A 27,057-nucleotide genomic window follows, 5' to 3' on the forward strand; every position below is an offset into this window, starting at 1 on the left:
TAAGCTGCAGATCATTTCAGGGCCTATTTTCCCAATTCAAACTGTATATTTTTCTGTAATTTCTAAGGAAGAAATCATTCATTATCAAAGTATCAATTTGAAATAAAATACAAATGCAAATAAGTTTGAATTGGCAATTAAATAAACATTTAAATGAACTTTGTAATAACTTTAATGAACTTTACTTTTTAATAGAGAGGTGAAGGTATGACGTCAGAACCCGGAAGTCAAATTTGTCGCTGGTTCCTTCGAGATTTTCCAATGGGGTTTTATAATACGGGTTTTCGATTTGATTTATGTGTAAAATAAGGTCATAAGTTGACTTTACTTTGACGTTTTGTTCTACAACGTAAATTACACACACCCATAGTGAAAACGCGAATTTTGAAACAGTTGTGGTAAAAACTAGTTACCACTAGTTGTGTGCATAGATATATACACTAGATGTCGCCTTAAAGACATTCGTTCCAATGGACTGCCGTAGACAAGGTGACATCTAGTGTATATATCTATGCACCAGTCTGCGTACACGTCAGATCAGATCACTCGGACATGGCTGTGTATAAGAGGTAAAAACTATATAAATACTGTTCGTTTTCTCACACAAACCGCTCGTTTCGTGTCTTAGGCCATCAATGTATACTTACGATGGGGAATTGTTTAATTTGGACGACGGGGAATTGTTTTAATTTGGACTCTGTGCTTGCTCTTTGAGACAGTGACCATAGACCTGCATTATATGACTGACAGACAAGAACGATTTGACCTAAAAATATCAAAATTGAAACTACTGCGGAAAAAAAGACACCTACATCTTGGATGCCCTTGAGGTAAGCTAAAACATACCAAAAATGTATTTCAAAGTGAACTATCCCTTTAATATCTTGAGAAATAATCCATTATCAGTTTATTAATTTGGAAATAAAACACAAATGTAAATAAATTTGAATTGGCAATTAAATAAGTCATTTAAATGATAATTTAAGTTAAATTACATTTAATAGATTTTTTACTTCAATATTTGAGCTTATTTAACATTTAAAAACAGTTAATCATGTGAATTTAAAACTACATAAATGACGCATCACACATTATCTGTGCCATGCAACGTTTTGCAAACGCCTGTGGTACCTTTCCAGCAGATGAGGGCTCCCTTGCACAGAGCACCCTGAGAGTTCTTCACCAGGTAGTACTTTAAGTGCTTCTGCTTCTTCGGCTGCGTGGATAACTTCAGGTTAATGTGGTTGGAAAACTCGGTGAAGTAGCGGAAACCTTTCTCACCACAGCCTACACAGTTCCCTGAAAACCCTGCATAAATACACAAACATACATCACTATGTGCCGTGTAAGACTGAAAGACTACACAACAAACTTTGAAACGTTTTTGATCAACATCTCCACTGTATCCTGTACTCTAAACAAATTATATCGAATGATAAATCACCTCTCTTTAGTCCAAAATCCAACTATATACTAAATATCAAATGAGTTCTCAATGGCCTAGTTTCATAACATTTCACAGGCACAATGACATTTGTAGAATAAATTACTTATTTAACTTCATCCTACTGAAGTAAGTCATGAAATTGTATTGGATCACCAACCTAAAAGTGCATTTTTCCCATTCTCATCTGGCAGGAAGCGCTTGTCCACTGCACAGACGAGGATGTGCTCTGGGATGCTGGGCGATTTGGCACCAACCAGCTCAAACCCTGCGGGAACCTCGACAGACTCTGTTGCCATGGAAACCAGGCGTAGATCCTTTCCTGCTTGACAGAAACCTGGACACAGATGACTTGAGTCAGCGATATAATGAAGACCGGCCTTGTTGATGTAGCTAAATGCACGATGATTTGCGGTTTGCACAATGTTTCAGTGCCACTGTCTCAAGTCTTGCAATGTTATTACCATACATTTCACCTTGACACTGACTTGACACTTTGGCAGATTGCTCTGTTCATAACACCCCGCTTTCATAGGGCTTCAGAAGACCTGGAATATATGGTTCGGTTATGGTACTTTTTATTCAGTGTTGCCCAGTCTGTGGTTTTCCCGTGGAATTGGGCTACTTTGACACTGTTACTGTGTTTTGTTTTGTTTTTTAAAGCCAGGACACACCAAGCCGTCAGGCCGTTTTTGAGCGTCTTGTCGGCTTAGTTTTCCGGTGTGTTCTGCACTGTTGTCTCTAGTCAGACGCCGTCGGGTTTTTGGGCCGATTCAGCATGTAGAATCGTTGTCGGGCCGTCGGTGAGAGAGAGATCTCTGTTTGGCTGTTAGCGAACGAGTCAGCGCACAAAAATAAAAGTGAGCGAGCACAGAAGTCAAGACCGTACAGACAGAAGGCTGTGACTATTATACATCAACTGAGCATTCAAATGCAGGAATATTTTCATAATAACAAGAACCGACTGGAATGAAGTAAGTGATCAGCATGATTGATATTCAAAATGGTAAGCAAGTGCTGCTTTGTTTACAGTTTGTGTATCTGCAGTCCTAGTTTTGGTTTCCCTTTTTGAATGATGGAAATAGATTATTGATACCAGCTGATATAGACAGATATTTACGTATAAGCAGGCGCAGAACACACATGCTAATTGACAGTCGCCTTTAGTCATTTTGGTGTGTTCAAGCGCAGTTTTTTGGCCGAGACGAAGCCAACGAGAGGCGACAACACATTCGGCTTTCATCACCGCTAGTTCTTTGACATCGGGCTTTAGTCCAATATCACCAGTTTGCAATATCAAGCAGCATAACAGACTGACTTTGTACAGCTAACATAACTGAAAGTGGCACCGATGACAGCCTTGCACATTCAATTAAAAAATGGCCACACCTACTCTTACATTAAAAAATAAGGTCGATAAAGAAGGTCATATGGGTTTGGAGCAACATGAGGGTGGTGAGTAAATTATGACAACTGTTTTTACCATCAACAGAACAGCAGCCATCAGGAGGAGGTCCCTGCAGGTAAGGCAACGGTGGACTGCTGGTGTCTGAATCTTCCTCCTCATCCATATCATCAACGGAATTGGAGGACTGGCAGTTCACCAGCACATGGCTGGGTGGTTCGGACCTCAGACTCAGGCTCATTTTGGGCTTAATATCTGGAGGGCAGAACCAGGAACAGGTGTGCTATTGCTTTACATATACACACACACACATACATACATATGAGCTTTTTAATGAATGTAATAGTATTTTTTAAGGAGAGGATTTAAAAAAAAAAAAGGGCAAATAAGCTCTAATACCAAACTATTTGATGGCCTTGCTTACCTTCCAGGTTGCCAGAATACTGATCGGGCTCGAGATACAGCTGTGTGAATACAGGCTGTGGATCACCACTGCTCGATCTTAATGAAGCCTCTATAGAGTTGTGTAGAGCTTCTTCAAAGCGGGCAGATTTTAGCTGCCCTGCGTATGAATTCCCCATGATCTGAAATTAAACATACTCATTTTGTTTAAATCTGTCTTATATAAACACCACATATACACACATCATGATTGGTTCAGTTTTTTTTTTTTTTTTACTCGTAAAGAAGAACATTTTTATATCTGCAAGGGATTCCATTTATAAGGAAGATGAGAGGGAAGGAGACATTAATGTAATGTTCTGATGGACTGCGTGGAGGAGATTTCAATTCCACCCAGAACAAGGCTATTTTAGTCTTTCGTAGAATAGCCCTTGAAACCGTTCCTAAAACCACCATCATTAGGACTTTTCTGCAGACTCTGAATTGTTTTTGTTCAGACATACTTAACTATAAAATGATGAATTAACTAAAGAAAAGTAAGGAATATTGTCCTGTCAGTAAGTCATTAACACAAAACTCTGATGGGATCATCAAGTCCTTAATGCTAATCTGAAGGGTTTTACATAGCCTTTAAAGGGTTTATTTAAAACTAATTAAGCTAACTGTACATTATCCCAGAGATATTTCACTGCAGACCGGCACAGTTGACCAGTAACAACTGGGTACACCAGAGAGACATGAAATACATATTTTAATACAAATAATTAATAACTGTACCCATTTTTATTAAAAGTAGTCCCTGACAATCTGTCATGTAATACAGCTGTTAGCATGTAACTAGCAACTTTTACCCTTGAGCTACACATCAGGTATAACCATGACATCTGTTAGACCATCTGCTCTGCATTGACGCTTTCATTTGCACTTCTGATTGCATTTCCTTTACAACAAAAGCTCTGTTTCTGTTTGTGATCTGGACGACAATCAAGATAGTAAATTATGACAAATGAGTTTGTCGCCATCAGTGACTCAGCAGGGCCAAAGAGTTCACATAAAACCCCTCAAAGAAAGACAGCTCTCATATTTGATAATTAACTACTTGTATAGAACTGCAACAACATACAAAACATCACATTTGGAACATTTTAGCAATTCATAGGTTTCATTTGCTGTTATCATAGTGAAGAAAACCACTGTACCTTTGATTATATTTATTTAGCAGTAAAAGGACAGGATCACCTCTTCTCCATGGTATATCAAAGTTGAACCACAGTACTCCTGCACCTACAGACATATGGCAAATGGTCAGACACAAGGCAAGTTTCATTTACAGTATAAATACCATATAAAATAACATATGGTACATTATATCTTGGGAAAACAAAGCCAAAATGCACGAGAGATTTGATACTTGAACTGCGCATTGCAAATATCGCAGCATTAGATATTGGGATTATTTTGATTTAAATGCACTGATTGAAGAATTTATTATGGGATAAATCAATAAGAATAATTTGTAGTGAGTATTAATCCATGCATCATCTCAGATCAGACAGTTGTTTGTAAAGTAGAACAGATTGCAGTGATCTTCAACATATGTAGCTGTTAACTGATAACACTGAGGGATGAGTTATATGACACTATGACCTCAAGGGAATGTTTGTGGAACGCATAGGGGAAAGGAACTCCACGTCTCTTACTTCCAGGCTTACACAAAGACTGATGGGACATGTTTTGTTCTTTTGGCCTGGTTAAAACAAGAGTGAAATGCAGTAAAGCCATCAATCAATCAGGTAAATACTTCTGTCAAGAGTCTCCTGAATTTGCAAAGAATATATGACCTGCACACTTTTGAAAATCAGAAAATAAACTATATATGGGGGGTTTCTATTATTAGTTTTTAAAATCTAGGTTACAAAATTGATTTGTTCGTAAATATACCTCTACCAAGAGACACCAGGATTTGTCTCAAAATAAATACCATTACAATTAATATATTTTATGTCTGTACTTATTTGAAAAATAAGTGCTTTGTGAATGATTACCAAAAAAATCTGATCTAATTGAGATTGCAGTCCTAAGAGGCACGTTACCATCAGATCCACTTGAAAAACCTTCCTCTATAAGAATCCACAATGGATTTGGATCAGTTTTTTTTTATATAAAAGCAAAGAAAACCACTATTAACATGGAAAACTGTTGGTGGGATAATGCATGGTTTATGTGGACAACAAATTGCACACTCTGTTTTACAAACAGCTCACTGGAGGCCTGTTGGGCCAAGTTTCAGATAATCACTCATCTTGGTACTGTGGTAAACAGAGGCAAATTAAAGTGCCTGAGCATAGTTCTGTCCTGCCTTCAGGGCTCTTGGGGTCCAGTTTGACTGCTAATGACATTTAGGGGTGTTAAATGCTAATGTGGACAAGCCTGTAGAGAGCCCTGCCTTTAGGCCAAGAGCTGTTTCAGCTCAAGTCACCTCTTACTGCTTCCATATATGTTTTCAATTTGCTTTCTAATTCTATCTGATTATCCTTACAATGCAAAATGCAAAACTGTCAAGACACATATTAAAATTTAAAAATAGAACCAAGAAATTACAAGAAATTGAAGAGAATTAATTTAGTTAAATTCTGCTAAAAAACAAATATGACAAGCGTGTACAAGCGCTTATAGGCTACGTTCTTTCTCTCAGCAAAACGAGTTTACCGGCAACCAAGGACTTAATGTGACTCAAATAGTGTGTTGCAAGATGGTCCAATACCAAATAAAGAATTCAAAAGCTCTATAAATACAAACAAGGGGATCTTGAAATAGCCAAGAAGGGAAGCACATTTTAGGTAGCCAAAACAAAACAAACCGCAGACATAATTATGCAAAGCTACAAAAGTTAATTTGCTTTGCTGGTAAAAGTTTGTTTTGTCACAGATTAACAATGTTAAAACAATGTGCTCCAATAGACGCAACAAGTGTAGATTTCAGACCACTATTTGGGTGCCACATGTAGACTGGTGCATTTGTTTTTTGACCTAACTTTGTGAAGAAGATTTTAATATGTTCATTTAAAAGGTCCTATTATTAATAAAAACATGACTATTTCAGAGTACAGACCTTTCATTTATTATTCTTGTAAAAGCTTTTGGCATCAGTACCTGAACATGATGGGAGAGTGTTGTTTTATTTCTAATATATTTCTGAAGTAGGTGGAGGTCAAATAAAAGGTTTAAATGAAATGTGCCACATATGGCAGTAAATGTGGTTACAGTCCCACACTGCACTGTACCTCAAAAGGCCTTTCTCTCAATCCACTCCCTCTTTTGTTTCCTCCCTTATCTGCATAATTACATTAAACTGCTGACACTGGGAGAGGAGAGCTAGCTTTCAATGAACTTTCAATTAACAAATTCTACTTTTTGTTTAAAAAAAAAATCCTGATGAAAATGTAAAAAGTACAAACATACAGATTAAAAACAAGACATTCAAGCAACACACAACTGCATGATTTCAACGATTCATGTCTTTATGTACATCTAAACATAAAAGTAACACTCTACTTCTTAAAGTTTGACTTAGCCCTCATGACTGTCCAATTCACACTTAGTTTATTTTACATTACCTAAAGAGATATTCACTAAAGGGCAGACAGTATAAAAGGCAAAACTTCAGGGGGGATGGGACAGATTAGCCAATGCAAAAATGCAAATATCTTTAAATAAATGGGGCGCTAAAAGCCATGGCCATTGACACCATGTTAGCAGGAGACGGCGAGTGTCAAATAATCTAACATGACGCTTCTGTACCTTTCATAAGCAGCCGGGGTGTGGAGTGTGCCTCAACGAGTCCCACTGAAGACCTTAAAGCAGACCACTAAAACACAGCCTATTTCCATAGCAAAAGTCCTTTGGATATCCAAAAGCAGCGTCAAGGCTGAGCGAGACGTGACAGTATTCCTTGTCCTTGTTGCGAGCTAGCAGCTCCCTGGTCATTATAGTCCTGAATCGGGGCAGCAAAGAAGGATTCCAGGAACTCCAGTGGAGCCAACCTCTCTGTCCTGCACTCAGTGACTCTGGATACACAAACCCTCCAACTCTCACATACACAATCAGCAGGCCCTCCCCCCGTTCCCCTTGCCCCCTCCTTCTTCTTGGCCATTTGCTCTGTGGGGCGAGAGGGGCATTCTCTCAGGACTCATTCATCTTGGCCCTGGCTGACCCCCTAAGGTGACAGATGCTGTTGTGGAGATGACCATACCGCCGAGCGTGTCACAATAGAGGCGAGACGCCTCGGCACGCCACACGCGTGCTGTGCTCGCCACGCACGATGCGCAGATGCCCCTCTCTCAACATGACACCGGAGACTGCTAAGTGCCATGCTTGCAGATGGGGGTACGACGTAAAGCAAAGGATCGTTTTCTTCCCCTTCTGCCACTCCCTGTTTTATTGGGGTTATTTTACTGATAGGGCACACCAATGGCAAACTAGGGACACTTGCTAAAGAATGTGGGGTCAATCCACAGTTTGTCCGTCAGCCTTGCCTGAACTCACGGCCCTCCCCTCACTGGAGGTTGACGATTAACTGAGAATTCAGGCCCATTGTTAATGTCCGAATGGAGAGGACTCATCTGGTCAAAATAACTTGATAGGAGATTGATGTTTTGCACTTTACTGGACTGATCATTTCCTACCGCGTGCCACAGAGAAGTGGCTCAGAGGAAGTGGAGGAGATCTGAACGCAAATACAGGAGGATCGGGTTCCCCTGGTGCTTCAGGCTCTCCCTAACAATGACTCCATCTCTCTTCTTATCTCGCAAGATAATAGCAAAATATTGTGACTCAGATGACCCTCTCTTTCGGGACCTCTGAAAACAGGAACAGTAATTGGTGGTATTTAAATAAAACAGTACTGCTCCATTTGTGAGCTGGTTCATTACTACTCATCATGGATCTTAACAATAATCTCGCCCTATTCTGACATAAAAGTGTTACATCAAGTTTCATCAGTCCAACCCTATCAGATGACTTTAAAGGGTAAATATACACAGTAGATTTAATCAACACAACCGAGATCCTATTTTGTCTGCAGTATGTGGTAGGATTTGTTAATAATTAATAACAGCCTTGTCCATGGAACAAAAAGGTGACTTGATGCAATGGTTCAAAGAGTGTGCTAAGAACCACACCAGTGTAATGCATTTGTCAAAGTTAAAGACACAAAGAATTTGTCAAGCAAACAACAAAACAGCCATGTCAACAAACCAATGCATTAAAGGCAAGCACTTGGTACAAAAAAAACTGAAAAACATTTAAATAACCTTGCAGGAAATGTACACAATGTGGTACATTTTTTAATTTTGCTCTGCAGTTTTTGTAGACTGAATTGTAGATCATTTTTGATCAGACTGTACAGTAAATTAGTTTATTCTGTTTTCACAATTCTTGTTGTAGCAAAGACACAACAGTTGGTCTAAATTAAGCCATATACTTCTTCTCACCCTAATAAGAATTAGTAGATAGGGTCTAAAGCAGTATGGGAGTCAGCTTTAAACAATGACATCCCACCCTCAGAGGGCTTTATTAGCCCCCCAGAGTCATTAATGCTGTCATTCCAGCTAATCTGGAGGCTTTGTCTAAACATTGTTTATTTTAATTGCAAGGTTTCTCCTTCAGATACCATTTGGACCACACAATGTCCCCAAATGTATAAGGATTTGTGATCGACAAATGCTTGATATTCGATTTCTGAAACTTTCCCTTTTTAGTGACAGGCTCTTTGCCAGACTTTTTTGTCAAGATCGCAAAAAGAAAAAGAAAAAGTATATGAAAATGCAGCACAAGTTAAATTTTCTAGGAAACCGAAGAGATGATTCAAGTTTCTGGCTTTAACACTATCAGACCTTAATAGGTCACTGGAAAAGGAGAAAGAGAGCAAAGCGGAGGTTTCCTTTGCTCAATTGAGCTTGTGGGAAGAACAAAAGAGTCAGTGAGTGAGCTGGCCCTCCTCTCGCCCATCCTTCAGCACTGCTTTGAGTCTCCAGCCCTGGGCACTGACAATGGGAAGTATCTTTTCCACTGCCACCTGAGAAGAGATGAGTCATGTGGTGGCAGCTCTTTCAACATCTTCTGGAGTTCTGCTTTGTCTTGTTTCCTACTTCCTTTTGAGAAGCCCTCTATTCTCTTGAGGTACAGCAAAACTGCCTCAGTCATTCCAGACAGACAGCATCATTGTTTAGATCCATTGAGACTAATACAACTTGGTGAATCTCTGGACCAACAAAAGCCCAGTTTGAGGTGAACCACAGCAGAACTAATGAGTACAGAATTCAAGTCTTTAGAAATATAACTTATTCTTGGCTTCTTTCTGGAGAAACACCCAACCCAGGTCAAATAGGAAAACAATCCAAGAGGGGCTACTTAATCTAAATTGGTTTGAGGCCAACCAGAGCAAAAATTCCAAGTTTTAGTGGTATGACTTTTGTTCCTGGCTTTTATTCAGAGAACTGCTCAATCCAAATCCAACTGGATAAATATAATCCAAATATAGGAAACTTAATCTGAATCTGGACCAACAAATACTCATATAATCCAAAGCAGAATTAATGACTCTTGTTCTCTGGCTTCTTTCACACAATCCAAATCCAATGCCACAAATTTAATTCAAATGGAGCAAATTAATCTAAATTTGGACCAACAAAAGCATAGATTGGGGTAAACCAAAGCAGAATTTTGTGAGTGCTGTATCTAAGGAATAAAAAAAAAAAAAAAAAAATGCTTGATTGTCTTATCAAGTGTGGGTTTTTAGAAGTGTGATGAAATCCTCAACCTCACATGGTTGTATAAAAACAACTGAACATCACATACACGAGGTGAGAGCGGAACGTGATTTTAACGTAGTGACAAATGAGCATCAGCTGGGTAGGAGGGAGAGATTGAGGTGGCAACTGCCACAGCTCATCGTGGTCTTCAGGAGCTATCTACTCAGTGTCAGAAAAAACAAATCCACCCTAACACAGGCCATTTACAACAGCCTGACAATGTCGCTGTCACGTGAAAGCCAATGCTGCCCTGGCACATTCAGCCTTTCTTACCACATAAGGTCTATCCCGGGCGTGAGGCGTGGGGTCTCACGCCACTTGTCACACCGCTGGCAGGTTGTTGTTCCCTCAGCCCTGTGCTCATTTGCCTATTAAAGCCCTCTCAGACTTCCTGCTGGGGTCCTGAAGTGCAAATCGAGGTTTTTCCAGCGAGGCCAACATAACCAGGGCTGTGGAGAAGATAACCTCCTCCACTTGGCCACACAAACTAAAGGGGGGGGAAGGGGAGGCATGGGGGGAGGCAACACAACAAGCTGAAAGCCAAAGCTGAAATCGGCAGAGGAGAGAAAACCCTGACTGGTCAGCGAGGGATTGGCTCAAGGGGGGTGGAGATAACAGCTTGGGGAGAGGATTAGTCCAGCAGTGAACGGGGGTAGTGGTGGGCCAAGGTTAGCCAGGGTTTAAGGGGGTGGAGGCCTGGGAGGATCAACAAAAGGAGTATTTGGGCAGATGAAGAAGTCATCATCATTAAGCCACTGGAAGTTTACTGTCCAGTTATAAAAGTGACTGGAAAATGAGAGGGGCAAGAGGGCAACCCCGAGATACGGTCAGTAGACTACAGCGGGGTGGGATCGTGGGAGTGCCGGGCTCATTTATTAGAGTAAAAAAACGGTCTTTGTGTGACCAAGGCACTGATTTGAGTGTTGACCTTGCCGTACATTCAGCCAGAGTGAGGGCTTTAATTTAACCTTCAGCTAAATCCTGCATTTAGACAAATGCTTAATGTCAGTAATTAACAAAGGCCCTTCTGAAAACATCCTATTAGTCCAATTCAAGAATACAGGCAAGAAAACGTCGGAAGAATATGAATTTACAGCACCATATCATTTAATAGGCATATTAGAGATTTTTTTATTTATCGGTTTTGATCAACATTTCAAAGGTTACCTTTGCCGTCATATAACGCTCACTTATAGTCAATCTTTAAAAACATGAATAATTTAATAACACTGTTAAATACAATCTTTAGCGAAATGATGCATGTGAATGAATGAATATCCATTATCCATCTGTACATTATTTTTGTTATGCTTAAATTAAATCATATCATTTAAGACTATTGATTTTAGTTTTTAAAGAATTTTAACATCAGCCATTTAACAGTTATTGGCCAAAACATTAAACTAATTATCAACCAGAACTGGAGAAGCATTGGAAGAACCCCAAGCATTGGAAAAGCATTGGAGTCCAAATTTCTGAGGTGGCTTAATTTAGAAGGCATTCAAAATGATCTGCACAAGTATACATTCTCAAAGAAGGGTGTGTGAATCTTTGAGCGATCCAGCACATCTGGTTAACTGGAAAAGGTCAACTACATTTTTACACCTCAAAGCCAAAGTGTTGGTGCCACATGCTCAAACACACCAATATTGGGAGTTATGTGCATGGACATGACTAGTTTTTTTTACATAAGGAGTGGATTCTGAACAATAAAACATTGAGCCCCAAGCTTTATTCCAAAATCTATGGTGTCCATGGGAAAATCAAGTGTGCTGATACCATGACAACAAACAAAGAGCTCAGCCTGGGTGAAGAACAGCAAGGCTGCTCTGGCCAATAAACCAGAGACCTGCCGATGAACCCAACCCTGCATTTTACAACACAGACCACAGCTGTTATTCACTAGGGACAATAATAGTTCAACTAACGGATTAAATGTTTTTTTTTTTTTTTTTTTTTGCTATAGCAAAATGATTTGTTATTCGTTTGCTGTTTTGTCCTGAAGACTGGTGGATATTTAGAAATAGACAATTTTAAGTGTTTATGTTCCAATATCAGTGCTCTTTACTACATTTTGGCTTAAACATTTGGTAAGACCACACATTCACCTCATGGTTCCCAATGGTTTGTTTGTCCTGCTCTTGTTCTCTGGATTAAATGACCTTTATAGTCAGACATTTTTGTTACAGTGTAAAAAAGGGGTCTTGTTTAATGGCTTTGTGTCACATGAAGCACATATTATCAAAACAGACAAGCCTTATCAGGTGACAAGGGCCAAAGAGAGGTCAGATGTGTTTCCTGACACAATTCCTCCTGCTTTGACGCTTCATCCATCATTATTCAGGCGAGGAATGGCAGTGCTGGTCAAGACACCACTTCAACCAGATGTAACCGAGAGACAAAGTTTAGAGAACTATCATAAATATTATTTGACAATACAAGGCAATTCCAACTGTTTTAGGATGAATTTTAAAATGGAAAAGTGGGTAAACCAATTTCCAGTGCTGTTTGGCTGAATCTTTGTCTGATCTTGCACATCAGATTAACTAGAAAAGGTCAATCACAGTTTTACAACCTTTCCTCAAAGCCAAACCACATGTTAATTCTGAATTCTCGCCAAGTTGGCATAAAGCAATTAAATGTAGTTTCCAACAGAGATGCACCAAATTAAAATTATGGCCGAAACTGATAAGCTAATAACTATTTTCATGATATGGCCAATAACTGATAAATGGCTGATGTTTAAATTCTGAACTATTTTGTCTAAAAAAATAAAATCAGTTTAAATGCTAAAAGTGAAATTAGGCATCACAACATAATAATGTATGATATTGAAAGTGGATTATGAGATTTGCAAAACATTTAACTGTTATTAAATTATTAGTGTATTATATACATTTTTTAAAATTAACTTTAAGTGGCCGTTAGATGTTGGCAAAAGTAAATGTAAAAATAGGGGAAATGAGCATGAATGGTTAAATATACATAAAACCATTAAATATAACAATATGGTTCTGATATATTGTAGGAATGCACCTAATTGAAACAATCTCTCTAGTTTAGTAAAAACTGTTTGCATCTGTCAAACTCTTTGAAACTCAAGTTATACGCTATGATGACAAGCAAAATGACAGTAGCCTAAAAGGTACATTTCTGCTTGATTCCATTTTATTATTTTCAGTGTCACCTGGTGCAGATTATTTGCTTTTAAATATGAATATATGACTGAAATGAAGTATTTTGCTGTCATCAACAACAGAACTAAGTAATTTCCAAGGAAATGAACAGCTCAGAGTAGAATCTCAGAGTAGTCACAATATTTATAACATGGAGTGAACACAGCAGAACACAACTGATAATGACGTCAATACTGAGAGTTATGCACTGACATGTGCAGTACTAAATGTATGGTGGATTCCCAAATGACCACTAGAGTAAGATAAATATCCAAGCAAAAAAAGACTATGATTTTATGATTGAGAAGATCAATCCTGTAATCAATTTAAATAAAAGTTTGAAACTCAGAGCAAAGAAACTGCGCTTTCCCCTTCTCAGAGACACAAAGCCACCTTTAATGAGTAAGTGACAAATGAACAATGAGTGTCTTTAATGTTCTCAGGAAAGACCCCTGTCCTTGCCCCCTCCCTACTTCCTCGCGGAGCGCTCAACTGTATCCATCATGCTCCTCTTCCTGACCCCAGGCAGCCTCTGCCACATCAGGACTGCTTTGTGTGTGTGTGTGTGTGTGTGTGTAGTGCGGTAACAGTAGTGTTATGCTGATAAAGCTGAGTGAGTTGCGAGTGAGTTGCAATCCATCCATTAAATATGGATTTTTTTTACACGAACGCATCGCTTCACTTCAAAAGGCCTTTATTAACCCCCCAGAGCTGTTTCGAGCACTTATATCACATATGGATAGGCTTTGATTGACTTCCATTATAAGGCTTGGAAGAGCCAGGACATTTTTTTAATATAACTCTGATTGTATTCGTCTGAAAGAAGAATGTCATATGGCTAGGATGGCTTCAGGGTGAGTAAATCATGGGCTAATTTTCATTTTTAGGTGAACTATCCCTTTAATCCCGCCGTTTTGCCCATTTTTGTTTATCTGGGAGGGACGCACTACCAAGATGGCCGGCTCCGCCCACTTTGGGCTTTAAAAATGCTCTTCAGAAACCTATGGTTGACATCACGGACACTACGTCCATATTTTTTACAGTCTATGGGTACCACTAGTGGCACAGAAACTTCACCTTTAAAGACCATTGACCGAGGCATAGACTTTAGACATGCAAGAAAGCAATTAAAGAAATCAAACACTTATCCAACTGCATGTGCTGCACACCATTTCAACTATCTTACAGCAGAAGGTCTAAAGAAGTCTTCTAATCTAACATAAAGAGAGTTTATCTGAAGAGAAGCGACCATCAAGACAGTAGCATATGTTTATTATTATATAATATTTGCCCTCTGTCTTATCATGAGCGGCAAGGCCACAAGTCTGGACGTTTCCTGAGGTCAGATGAGGTCCAGACAAAACAAGAGTACTTTGGATTTCTAATTACTGTATTCAAACTGAGAGATAAAACCCGTAAGACTTTCGTTCATCTTCGGAACACAAATACAGATCTTTTTGCAATTTGTGTCCCTCCTTAGACAGTCTATGAAAATATATTTCCTTCATGGTCAATATATGGTCAGTATAATGATTTAATGGTATATTGAAAATATACAGAATAATATATTGTGTTAATATATTACAAGGAACTGCCGCTTTTCATATATTGAAAAATATGTGACAATTTATTTACATATATATCATAATGTAGCCTATGTAATTTTATATACAGTAATACACTTCATAACATATAGATGTACATGTGTATAAACATACTGAACATACAGTATATTTACTCGTGCAGTATACATACACATATACACATGCCATATATTCGATATTTATTGACATTATATATATATATATATATATAGCTAGTTTACAATAGCACAAGTCAAAAACACCTGCACTGAAGTATTTAGACACGACAATGAACCTCATTGGTTCCTGTAGAAGCTCAAACGTGTTGTGTAACACGAGAATGAACCTCATTGGTTCCTGCAGAAGCTCAAACGTGTTGTGTAACACGAGAATGAACCTCATTGGTTCCTGCAGAAGCTCAAACGTGTTGTGTAACACGAGAATGAACCTCATTGGTTCCTGCAGAAGCTCAAACGTGTTGTGTAACACGAGAATGAACCTCATTGGTTCCAGCAGAAGCTCAAACGTGCTGCGTAACACGAGAATGAACCTCATTGGTTCCTGCAGAAGCTCAAACGTGCTGCGTAACACGAGAATGAACCTCATTGGTTCCAGCAGAAGCTCAAACGTGCTGCGTAACACGAGAATGAACCTCATTGGTTCCTGTAGAAGCTCAAACGTGTTGTGTAACACGAGAATGAACCTCATTGGTTCCAGCAGAAGCTCAAACATGCTGCGTAACACGAGAATGAACCTCATTGGTTCCTGCAGAAGCTCAAACGTGTTGTGTAACACGAGAATGAACCTCATTGGTTCCTGCAGAAGCTCAAACGTGTTGTGTAACACGAGAATGAACCTCATTGGTTCCAGCAGAAGCTCAAACGTGCTGCGTAACACGAGAATGAACCTCATTGGTTCCTGCAGAAGCTCAAACGTGCTGCGTAACACGAGAATGAACCTAATTGGTTCCTGTTAGTGGTGCAACGGATCATCATTGATCCGTGATCCGTTCGGATCAATATCTTCGGTTCGGCACTCACGTGATCCGCGGATTGATTTATGAAAAAAAAGTTGTGCGCATGTTCAGTCCACACACAGCGTGGTCATGGCGAGCGTTATGAACCGCAGAGAGCGTGACGCCTCATTCGCGCCGCAAAACCTCCAGACGTGCGTAAACGCGTCTTTACATTGACTTCACATTGAAATCACTCGCGCCAGACGCTCTATTCGCATTTGGTGTGAACGCAGCATGGGTGACGGCGAGAGAGAAAGAGTGCCTGCGAGTGCGAGCGAGCAAGGTAATACGTTGTCAAATATGTTTAAACTTAAATGAACTACATATACAAGTAGTTATGTCTCTTTGTATTTATTTGTCCTGTTATTGACATAGGCCTAATGCACGTCATTGACAAAATGCGCAACCAGATGTTCGAATAATTCGAATATGTGTTTTTTAGAGGGAATATTCGAACGTCATTTTTGAGCAATTTTGACAGCCCTATATGACAGTGGAAACACATAAAGCATTGGTCCATGTTTAAAGGAAGGAGATGCCTTTTTATGTTGCACTTTAAGTTGTTTTTCATTAATTATGTTAAAAAGAAGATATTATGCCTTGTGCACTTTAAGTTGATTTTATATATTTTAATTTAATAATTTAAAAGTGTTAATAAAAAAATTATTTTTTTGCTGATCCGAAAAATGATCCGATCCGTGACTCTGATCCGAGAAACGATCCGAACCGTGAGTTTTTTGATCCGTTGCACCCCTAGTTCCTGTAGAAGCTCAAACGTGTTGTGTAACACGAGAATTAACCTCATTGGTTCCTGCAGAAGCTCAAACGTGTTGTGTAACACGAGAATGAACCTCATTGGTTCCAGCAGAAGCTCAAACGTGCTGCGTAACACGAGAATGAACCTCATTGGTTCCTGCAGAAGCTCAAACGTGCTGCGTAACACGAGAATGAACCTCATTGGTTCCTGCAGAAGCTCAAACGTGTTGTGTAACACGAGAATGAACCTCATTGGTTCCAGCAGAAGCTCAAACGTGCTGCGTAACACGAGAATGAACCTCATTGGTTCTCGCACGTCAAGCGAACATGCTTGAGCTTCCATTTACCACAACTGATGTGTGCGTTGATGAATATTTTTGTGAATAAAAGCCTAAATTAAATCTGTTCATCATATAAAGTGAACCGCTCAATTCATATGGATTAGTTTTACGATCCCTTTATGAACTTTTTGAAGCGTCAAAGTGTCAGTTGCGTAGCTGTCAATGGAAGGATAGAAAGCTCTCAGATTTCATCAAAAAGATTCATTTGTGTTCCGAAGATTAACCAAAGTCACAAAGGTTTAGGCCGAAATGGGGGTGAGTAAATGATAACAGAATTTTCCTTTCAGTCTATACAGTATTCTGGTCTCTTGTTATGTAGGTATACGAGCCTGTAGGATTTATTTTCTTCTGTTTTAACTTCTACCAGGTGAATATTGTAAATCTGATTACTCAAGTAAAAGCACAACAGTCCTTAATAATAAACAGAGCAGGATGAGCTATGTGCCAAAATAATAATTATAAAAGCCTTAGAAAGCACCATTAATAAGACTACTCTATGTAAAACACAGACACACAACATTCAAAAGTATCATAATTTCTTCAAACTCAATGGCTTTCAGTAGCTGTGATCCTCTAATAAGAGGAAGATCCTCTGTGTTTACTATTAGTGGGAGTCTAAGGAAAGCTATGGGGACTGAATTTATTAGCAAAACCTCTCTGTTTTGGCCAGGATCCATTTATTCATGCAGTGTTTTTCTGAGATCAGGCGAGAATTCAGAGTCAACTGTCTTTTCTCTCTCTGTCTCAGCTAGAATGTGTTGGCTCAGCATTGGTCGTGGTCACCGTGACTTTGGCCAGCCCGCCCCTGATAGCTTTCACTCCCCACCCCTCACCCCATCTCCCCTGAGCTAGTATTGGTGACCTTGAGCTTAGCCGAGTGTGTGAGAGGCTTCAGAGCACAGAAGAGGTCGAAGAATGCTAAAAAATTTGGCTAGAGCTCCAGGTTTAATTAAAACTGAGTGTGGAAAAGAAACAGAGAGTGATTTTTATGAGGTTCATCGCCTTCTCATAGTGAAGGAATCTCTGAAGCATTTCCAAGTGAAAACGCCAAGTTTGACAGGTTCATTCAGTACAGCCAAAGAATGTAAAAAAAAGACATGTTGTGAAGTATTTGTGCATGTGTTGGATAATAGCAGGCATAAAAATGCAGAGATCAGGGTGGTGGATACAGCTCTATTTACGGCTATAGTAAATTTGACCTTTCGAGTCATAAAAATAAGAACAGGTTGAAGAGCTTCATGGTTTTAGTGATCTGAGTGAATAATGAATACTCAACACATTTGCCCTGCAACATTTTTTTTTTTTTTTGTGGCATCTAACAAATCGCGTTAGCAGCAGGTTTCCATAAAAGGCACAGCTTATGAAAAACACACTCTGTACTCTGTTAAGGCAAGAAAATGAAGTTACTCTTGATTTTTCACATTTTCCATGTGAACAGCATGTACTTGAGCAGACAAGCCAAAATAAAGGGCAAATCGGGTTACAGGTACAGAAAGAGAAGAATTACATACTTGAATAAACCAGAGGACAACCTCAACTACCATAACACACAGCGGCCATGAGAGGTATTAAACAGCTATTGAATAATACCTTCTCTCGTCCGCAGTCAGGACTAGGCCTTTCTGATATTCCTCTTTGAATCCATTTATATTGGTTCTGTTTACCCTTCTGCGTTTATCGCTGCTCTCCCTGCTCTTATCCATGTTAGACTGCATGGATTGGATGGGAGGGAAGTTCTTGCCCAGAACAGAACCATACCACCAATCCAAACTGTGTGCTAATTGTCCATCATCTTTGAGGGTAGTGGTCCTGAAAGAACTTATTTAAATTCACCCCCCCCAACAACAGTTTTTTGTCTCTGAAGAATCAGCGTTGCCTTTTGATTTGAAAAACCTGGACACATGAGGTAGCCTATAAGTTTAAAAGCGTCATTTCTAGACCTGGAAAGGTAAGTAAATTAATAAAAGTCCTATAACTCCATGGGCATTTTTATAATGAATTTACACTTTGCTAGTTATGCCAAGCTCTAAAACATGTTATCTGGTATATCATTATCTAGTAAACCCCCAAAAAATGTCATGGGCCCTCGAATACTGCTGTGGACAATGGGGCTCCGGAAGTCAAAACGTTTGAGAACCACTAGGTGAAATGAACAGTGCGCTTACACTGGCACAAAAAAAACACAACAATTGGAATATGTTGCACACAAAAATCCGCACAAGATTAGATTTTTCTGTCAACCGTTCTGAGCCACTTCCAAATGTGTTTTCAAATCAGATACATATCCAATATCTGGACCTATCTAAACATGTCTTAGACCGACGTCTAAACATCTGATTCCCCATGTGAGTCCATGTGAGGTCAAGGGTAACACATTTGCCCACAAAAATCGCTTTTTGGTTGATTATGATCACACTTTTCTAACTTTAGTTAGTGTGTAATGTTGTTGTTAGAGCATAAACAACATCTGCAAAGTTACAACGCTCAAAGTTCAAAGCAAAGGAAGATATTTGCTTTTAAATAAATCGTTTTTTAAGGACTACAACAAATGGCTGGTACGGACTACACAACATTATTCCCGGGTTAGTGACATCACCAACCTCAAAATTTACATAAACCCCGTCCCCGGGAACACGCAGTCCATGTTGAGAAGAGGAAGAGTTGTTGTAGTAGAGCACATTTGTGAGTCTGCTCAAACTGTTGCATCCGTCTTTTCACATGCAATACAGTACGTCACACAAATGCAATCGCATGTCACTCTGTACGCATCTTACAACAGTTCCCACACGAGCGATTTTATAGATTATCATGACAGAATATGCTAATAGAAGATAGTTAACTCCACATCAGCAACATAAATTCATCAACTAACCATTCAGAAACATCCTGTTGCATTCTACATGTTGTCACTTCTTCTTGAGTCTCTCCATCATTGTCCGACTCCAGTTTAAACATGAAGGCAGAACAGTGTCTGACATTTTAGTGCATGTCTGTGTGAAGTAATCGGAACTGCTAACACACACACACACACACACACACACACACACACACACACACACACACACACACACACACACACACACACACACACACACACACACACACACACACACACACACACACACACACACGAAGCTCCACCCTCTGTGCCGGGAGCAGCAGCTCATTTGCATTTAAAGGGACACACAAAAAGACACATTTTTACTGACCCTCAAAAAGGGACACTTTTAACATGCTGAAAAAAATTATCTGTGGAGTATTTTGAGCTAAAACTTCACATACACACTCTGGGGACAACAGAGACTTATTTTACATATTGTAAAAAGGGGCATTATATCACCCCTTTAATGTCCTATTATGAAGCAGACATGCCTGTATGCGCTCGCACTATTGTGCTGGAAACTTTATATATTATTAGTAAGAGATTGCGCAAACACAAAAACATTCAGAACACTCAGCTTTTATCTTATCCATGCTGGCAAGTAATCATGGTACGACTCAACATGAATTATATAAATAATTTCAATAGCACGACCATTCAAAACCCGAGGGTCAACCATGGCGCATAGTAAAACGATCACCAACAGAATCTTTTTGGGCTGGGATTAATGTAAACACAGATATTGGATACCAGTCGTGTCTAAAGTGAATGTAAACAGGCGGGACAAACATTGCATTAAGCCTTGCAGGGTAAACGCAGCCAAAAGAACACAGTAAAAATAATAGATTTTTTTTTAATTATTGGAGATTGTTAAATTATGTTTACAAGAAAATACTATTACAGTCTTTCTACTTCAAAATTTCTACTTATTTCAATGTGTTACTCACCATGTAATTATTTGTGAAATTTATAAGCAATTTCTAAAAACAAAAATTGTTTCTTCACCAATTTTTTTCAATACAACAGACATTATATTAAAATATGATATAATAGAGAAAAGTGCATATTTTATGATAAATCTAAAAGTTCCTGGCTCAAATGCAGAGATCAGCATTGCTAATCTAGTGTTGAACTGCAGTTATGTGAGACAGCGCTCACACACAGCCTCCTCGTCCTTCATCGTGACATGTCTTCCTTCAAGCCGAGCTGCTGGCAACCTCTTAGATGTGTTTCCAGTCATGTTTCCTAACAAATGACTGGAGGCCGGTGCAGATAAGCTGTGCGTGCTGAAGACATTAGCCTTTTGAAGGAGAGGAGGAGGACCCATCTGCTCCAGATAAGGGCCGTCCTGCTCGTCAGCGCCCAGGATAACCATGACAGGACAAGGAGATGCACATCCATCTGTGCCACATCCCAGAACACAAACACATCAACACAATCCTCTGTGCTCTTCCTTTTAAACTGTACAAACACAGTTCACTTACTAAAACAACTGGGGCTGCAATTCAATGCCTGAAATCTTCTCTCTTTGTAAACACTGGATCATAACGTTCACACATTCACTGCCTTGTACTTAATGTCAGGGCCATAACCACTACAGACACTGAGGGTACATGTCCATCCAAAATTAGGTTCCTAGACATTTAAATTGCCTCCACCTTCAACTTTGAATATTTGGTGAGGTTCTTGCTCAAAATCATGGTCAGATATACTTGTGTATTGTGTTATTAAACACATAACACTAATATAAAATATTAATACTGGGGTCTTGCTCTCTAAATATTAGTTATTGTTAGTTTAAACATTCATAGTAAAATGTTCAATAATGCAAATCATCCTTTTTTCATTTTTTACTGTACAGTTTTAGTATATGGGTAGTTGAGATGAAATTTCAAACCAGATTCTTGTGTACTGACATGTTACAATTCAAGTATTAAAGCTGCAAGCAGCGATGAAAGGGCCCTCGCACCCGTGCCATCGTCACTCGTTGGCTTTAGGAAGACAGAGCATGGTTGGGCAATGTGCTTTTAAGGAGGTATACAGTATATTGTAGGTGCTAGCATGTTTAGTATGTTTTTAGCATGCTTAGTACACAATAGGTATGTGGTTAGTACTGCATTACTGTGTTAACCAGTTCAGTTTCTGTTGGCAGTAGGTGGGGTTATATATCTGAATATTGCTTTGTAGATGTGTTCAGTGCAGGACTTTTATGAAGTATGTGAAGTTTGGGGCAGATTGGATATTGTATGTTTGAGTTACAACAACTTCCTTTAGCATTTCTAACATGCTTTAGAACTTAGCTATGTGTTGCTAGCATGTTTCTTGCATGTTACATATTAAGTTTGGGGCAGACTGGACATTCCATGCCTGTGTTACAGCAAATTCCTATTTAATTGCAGCAATAGCATGCTTTAGCACTTAGCTAAGTGTTTGCTAGCATGTTTTAGCATGTTTCTAGAATGTTGTTAGCATGTTTAGCACTTGCTGGCACTTTTTTATATGTTATTAGGAGTCCACAACAGTGTTTAACATGTCACTTCCTGTTGCCAGCAGGTGGCGCTTTGACTGTAACTGAATATGAGCATTGTCATGTGTTCAAGACAGAACGCTTATCAAAAGTGTGAAGTTTGGCGCAGATTGGACATTGCCTTCTTGAGTAACAACAACATCCTGTTTCATTGAATTAGCATGCTTAAGCACTTAGCTAAGTATTGCTAGCATGTTTTAACATGTTTCTAGCATGTTTAGAAGTCAATGGCATTTTTAACGTTGCTAGAACGGCATCAACGTGTTAAACATGACACTTCCTGTTACCAGTAGGTGGCGCTATTACTATAACTGAATATTCTCATGTAGATGTGTTCAGGCCATGACTCTTATCAAACGTGTGAAGTTTGGGGCAGACTGGACATTCCGTGCCTGTGTTACAGCAAATTCCTATTTAATTGCAGTATTAGCATGCTTTAGCACTAAGCTAAGTGTTTGCTAGCATGTTTTAACATGTTTCTAGTATGTTGTTAGCATGTTTAGCACATGCTGGAACTTTTTTTATATGTTATTAGGAGTCCACAACAGTGTTTAACATGTCACTTCCTGTTGCCAGCAGGTGGCGCTATGACTGTAACTGAATATGAGCATGGTCATGTGTTCAGGACAGAACACTTATCAAAAGTGTGAAGTTTGGCGCAGATTGGACATTGCCTTCTTGAGTAACAACAACATCCTGTATCATTGAATTAACATGCTTTAGCACTTAGCTAAGTTTTGCTAGCATGTTTTAACATGTTTCTAGCATGTTTAGAAGTCAATGGCATTTTTAACATGTTGCTAGAACGGCATCAACGTGTTAAACATGACACTTCCTGTTACCAGTAGGTGGCGCTATTACTATAACTGAATATTCTCATGTAGATGTGTTCAGGCCATGACTCTTATCAAACGTGTGACGTTTGGGGCAGATTGGACATTCCGTGCCTGAGTTACAGCAAATTCCTATTTAATTGCAGTAATAGCATGCTTTAGCAATTAGCTAAGTGTTTGCTAGCATGTTTTAGCATGTGTCTAATATGTTGTTAGCATGCTTAGCACTTGCTGGCACTTTTTTATATGTTATCAAGAGTTCACAACAGTGTTAAACATGTCACTTCCTGTTGCCAGCAGGTGGCGCTATGACTGTAACTGAATATGAGCATGGTCATGTGTTCAGGACAGAACGCTTATCAAACGTGTGAAGTTTGGGGCAGATTGGACATTCCATGCCTGAGTTTCAGCAACTTCCTGTTTCATGGCGAAACATCGAAATTTGTCAGGCCGCCGAGGACCCGCCCTTCGACGAAAACTCAAGATCTTCGCAATTTAACGTCGCAAAGGCCTTAAGATTACACTCACCAAATTTGAAGATGATCAGATTAAAACTGTAGGAGGAGTTCGTTAAAGTACGAGGCATGAAAATGGCAAAAACTGCACAAAAATCTGAGAGGAAGTTGAAAATGGCTGACTTCCTATTGTGTTTAGGGCTACGCTCCAAGAGACTTTTTTGTAGGTATTAGGTCCTTACATGTATGTACCGAATTTCGTAAACGTACGTGGAACATAGCGGGAGGCGCACTCCGTTGAACTTTTATAGGTGGCGCTATCGAGCCATTTTGCCCCGCCCAATTCTGAAACCTATATCAGATGTAAATTTTCGCCAGTTCTGACGCGTGTGCAAAGTTTCGTGAGTTTTCGAGCATGTTTAGGCCCTCAAAAATGTGATTAAATGCGGAGAATAATAATAATAATTAAAGCTGCAAGCAGCGATGAAAGGGCCCTCGCACCCGTGCCATCGTCACTCGTTGGCTTTAGGAAGACAGAGCATGGTTGGGCAATGTGCATTTAAGGAGGTATACAGTATATAGTAGTTGCTAGCATGTTTAGTATGTTTTTAGCATGCTTAGTACACAATAGGTATGTGGTTAGTACTGCATTACTGTGTTAACCAGTTCAGTTTCTGTTGGCAGTAGGTGGGGTTATATATCTGAATATTGCTTTGTAGATGTGTTCAGTGCAGGACTTTTATCAAGTATGTGAAGTTTGGGGCAGATTGGATATTGTATGTTTGAGTTACAGCAAATTCATATTTAATTGTAGTAATAGTATGGTTTAGTACTTATAGTGTTTACTAGTATGTTTTAGCATGTTTCTAGTATGTTGGTAGGATGTTAAGCACCTACTGGCATTTTTTTTTATATGTTATTAGGAGTCCACAACAGTGTTTAACATGTCACTTCCTGTTGCCAGCAGGTGGCGCATTGACTGTAACTGAATATGAGCATTGTCATGTGTTCAAGACAGAACGCTTATCAAAAGTGTGAAGTTTGGCGCAGATTGGACATTGCCTTCTTGAGTAACAACAACATCCTGTTTCATTATATTAGCATGCTTTAGCACTTAGCTTAGTATTGCTAGCATGTTTTAACATGTTTCTAGCATGTTTAGAAGTCAATGGTATTTTTAACATGTTGCTAGAACGGCATCAACGTGTTAAACATGACACTTCCTGTTACCAGTAGGTGGCACTATTACTATAACTGAATATTCTCATGTAGATGTGTTCAGGCCATGACTCTTATCAAACGTGTGAAGTTTGGGGCAGACTGGACATTCCGTGCCTGTGTTACAGCAAATTCCTATTTAATTGCAGTATTAGCATGCTTTAGCACTAAGCTAAGTGTTTGCTAGCATTTTTTAACATGTTTCTAGTATGTTGTTAGCATGTTTAGCACATGCTGGAACTTTTTTATATGTTATTAGGAGTCCACAACAGTGTTTAACATGTCACTTCCTGTTGCCAGCAGGTGGCGCTATGACTGTAACTGAATATGAGCATGGTCATGTGTTCAGGACAGAACGCTTATCAAAAGAGTGAAGTTTGGCGCAGATTGGACATTGCCTTCTTGAGTAACAACAACATCCTGTTTCATTGAATTAACATGCTTTAGCACTTAGCTAAGTTTTGCTAGCATGTTTTAACATGTTTCTAGCATGTTTAGAAGTCAATGGCATTTTTAACATGTTGCTAGAACGGCATCAACGTGTTAAACATGACACTTCCTGTTACCAGTAGGTGGCGCTATTACTATAACTGAATATTCTCATGTAGATGTGTTCAGGCCATGACTCTTATCAAACGTGTGACGTTTGGGGCAGACTGGACATTCCGTGCCTGTGTTTCAGCAAATTCCTATTTAATTGCAGTATTAGCATGCTTAAGCACTAAGCTAAGTGTTTGCTAGCATGTTTTAACATGTTTCTAGTATGTTGTTAGCATGTTTAGCACATGCTGGAACTTTTTTATATGTTATTAGGAGTCCACAACAGTGTTTAACATGTCACTTCCTGTTGCCAGCAGGTGGCGCTATGACTGTAACTGAATATGAGCATGGTCATGTGTCCAGGACAGAACGCTTATCAAAAGTGTGAAGTTTGGCGCAGATTGGACATTGCCTTCTTGAGTAACAACAACATCCTGTTTCATTGAATTAGCATGCTTTAGCACTTAGCTAAGTATTGCTAGCATGTTTTAACATGTTTCTAGCATGTTTAGAAGTCAATGGCATTTTTAACATGTTGCTAGAATGGCATCAACGTGTTAAACATGACACTTCCTGTTACCAGTAGGTGGCGCTATTACTATAACTGAATATTCTCATGTAGATGTGTTCAGGACAGAACGATTATCAAAAGTGTGAAGTTTGGGGCAGATTGGACATTCCATGCCTGAGTTACAGCAAATTCCTATTTAATTGCAAAAATAGCATGCTTTAGCACTTAGCTAAGAGTTTGCTAGCATGTTTTAGCATGCTTCTAGTATGTTGTTAGCATGTTTAGCACTTGCTGGCACTTTTTTATATGTTATTAGGAGTCCATAACAGTGTTAAACATGTCACTTCCTGTTGCCAGCAGGTGGCGCTATGACTATAACTGAATATGAGCATGGTCATGTGTTCAGGACAGAACGCTTATCAAACGTGTGAAGTTCGGGGCAGATTGGACATTCCATGCCTGAGTTACAGCAACTTCCTGTTTCATGGCGAAACATCGAAATTTGTCAGGCCGCCGAGGACCCGCCCTTCGACGAAAACTCAAGATCTTCGCAATTTAACGTCGCAAAGGCCTTAAGATTACACTCACCAAATTTGAAGATGATCAGATTAAAACTGTAGGAGGAGTTCGTTAAAGTACGAGGCATGAAAATGGCAAAAACTGCACAAAAATCTGAGAGGAAGTTCAAAATGGCTGACTTCCTGTTGTGTTTAGGGCTATGCTCCAAGAGACTTTTTTGTAGGTATTAGGTGATTACATGTATGTACCGAATTTCGTGCACGTACGTGGAACGTTGCGGGAGGCGCACTCCGTTGAACTTTTATAGGTGGCGCTATCGAGCCATTTTGCCCCGTCCAATTCTGAAACCTATATCAGATGTAAATTTTCGCCAGTTCTGACGCGTGTGCAAAGTTTTGTGAGTTTTCGAGCATGTTTAGGCCCTCAAAAATGCAATTAAATGCGGAGAAGAATAATAATAATAAACAGAGCAATTCCAAGAGGGTCCTCACACCATCGGTGCTCGGGCCCTAAAAACTATTTTAAAAGAAACTGTCCAATTCTAAGCTGAGAGAATATTTGTTATTAAACATAAAAAAAAAAAGAAAAAGGCAAAAAAGTGATTAAAAGGTGAAAACTATAAATATTCTAGAAAACCTTT

At 39.2% G+C, this 27,057-nt stretch overlaps 1 protein-coding gene across 2 annotated transcripts in view; it reads right to left on the minus strand.

Moving 5' to 3' along the window:
* Positions 1 to 27,057, minus strand: part of greb1l (GREB1 like retinoic acid receptor coactivator) — a 59,275-nt gene that overhangs the window by 21,180 nt on the left and 11,038 nt on the right. Inside the window, exons 1-6 of one of the 2 annotated variants that reach the window (XM_082172464.1) lie at positions 7,052 to 11,201; positions 4,451 to 4,535; positions 3,274 to 3,433; positions 2,928 to 3,104; positions 1,605 to 1,781; positions 1,132 to 1,308 (exon numbers count right to left, since the gene is read on the minus strand). In XM_082172464.1, the coding sequence (XP_082028590.1) occupies positions 1,132 to 1,308; positions 1,605 to 1,781; positions 2,928 to 3,104; positions 3,274 to 3,430 (688 nt within the window). In that variant the 5' untranslated portion in view covers positions 3,431 to 3,433; positions 4,451 to 4,535; positions 7,052 to 11,201. Of the gene's footprint in view, positions 1 to 1,131; positions 1,309 to 1,604; positions 1,782 to 2,927; positions 3,105 to 3,273; positions 3,434 to 4,450; positions 4,536 to 7,051; positions 11,202 to 27,057 lie in introns of those variants that run through there. The other variant, XM_082172463.1, reaches the window with a different exon arrangement.

This window comes from Leuciscus leuciscus (genome assembly GCF_965113295.1).
Source record: "Leuciscus leuciscus genome assembly, chromosome: 6".
In the NCBI taxonomy this organism is placed as follows: Eukaryota; Metazoa; Chordata; class Actinopteri; order Cypriniformes; family Leuciscidae; genus Leuciscus; species Leuciscus leuciscus.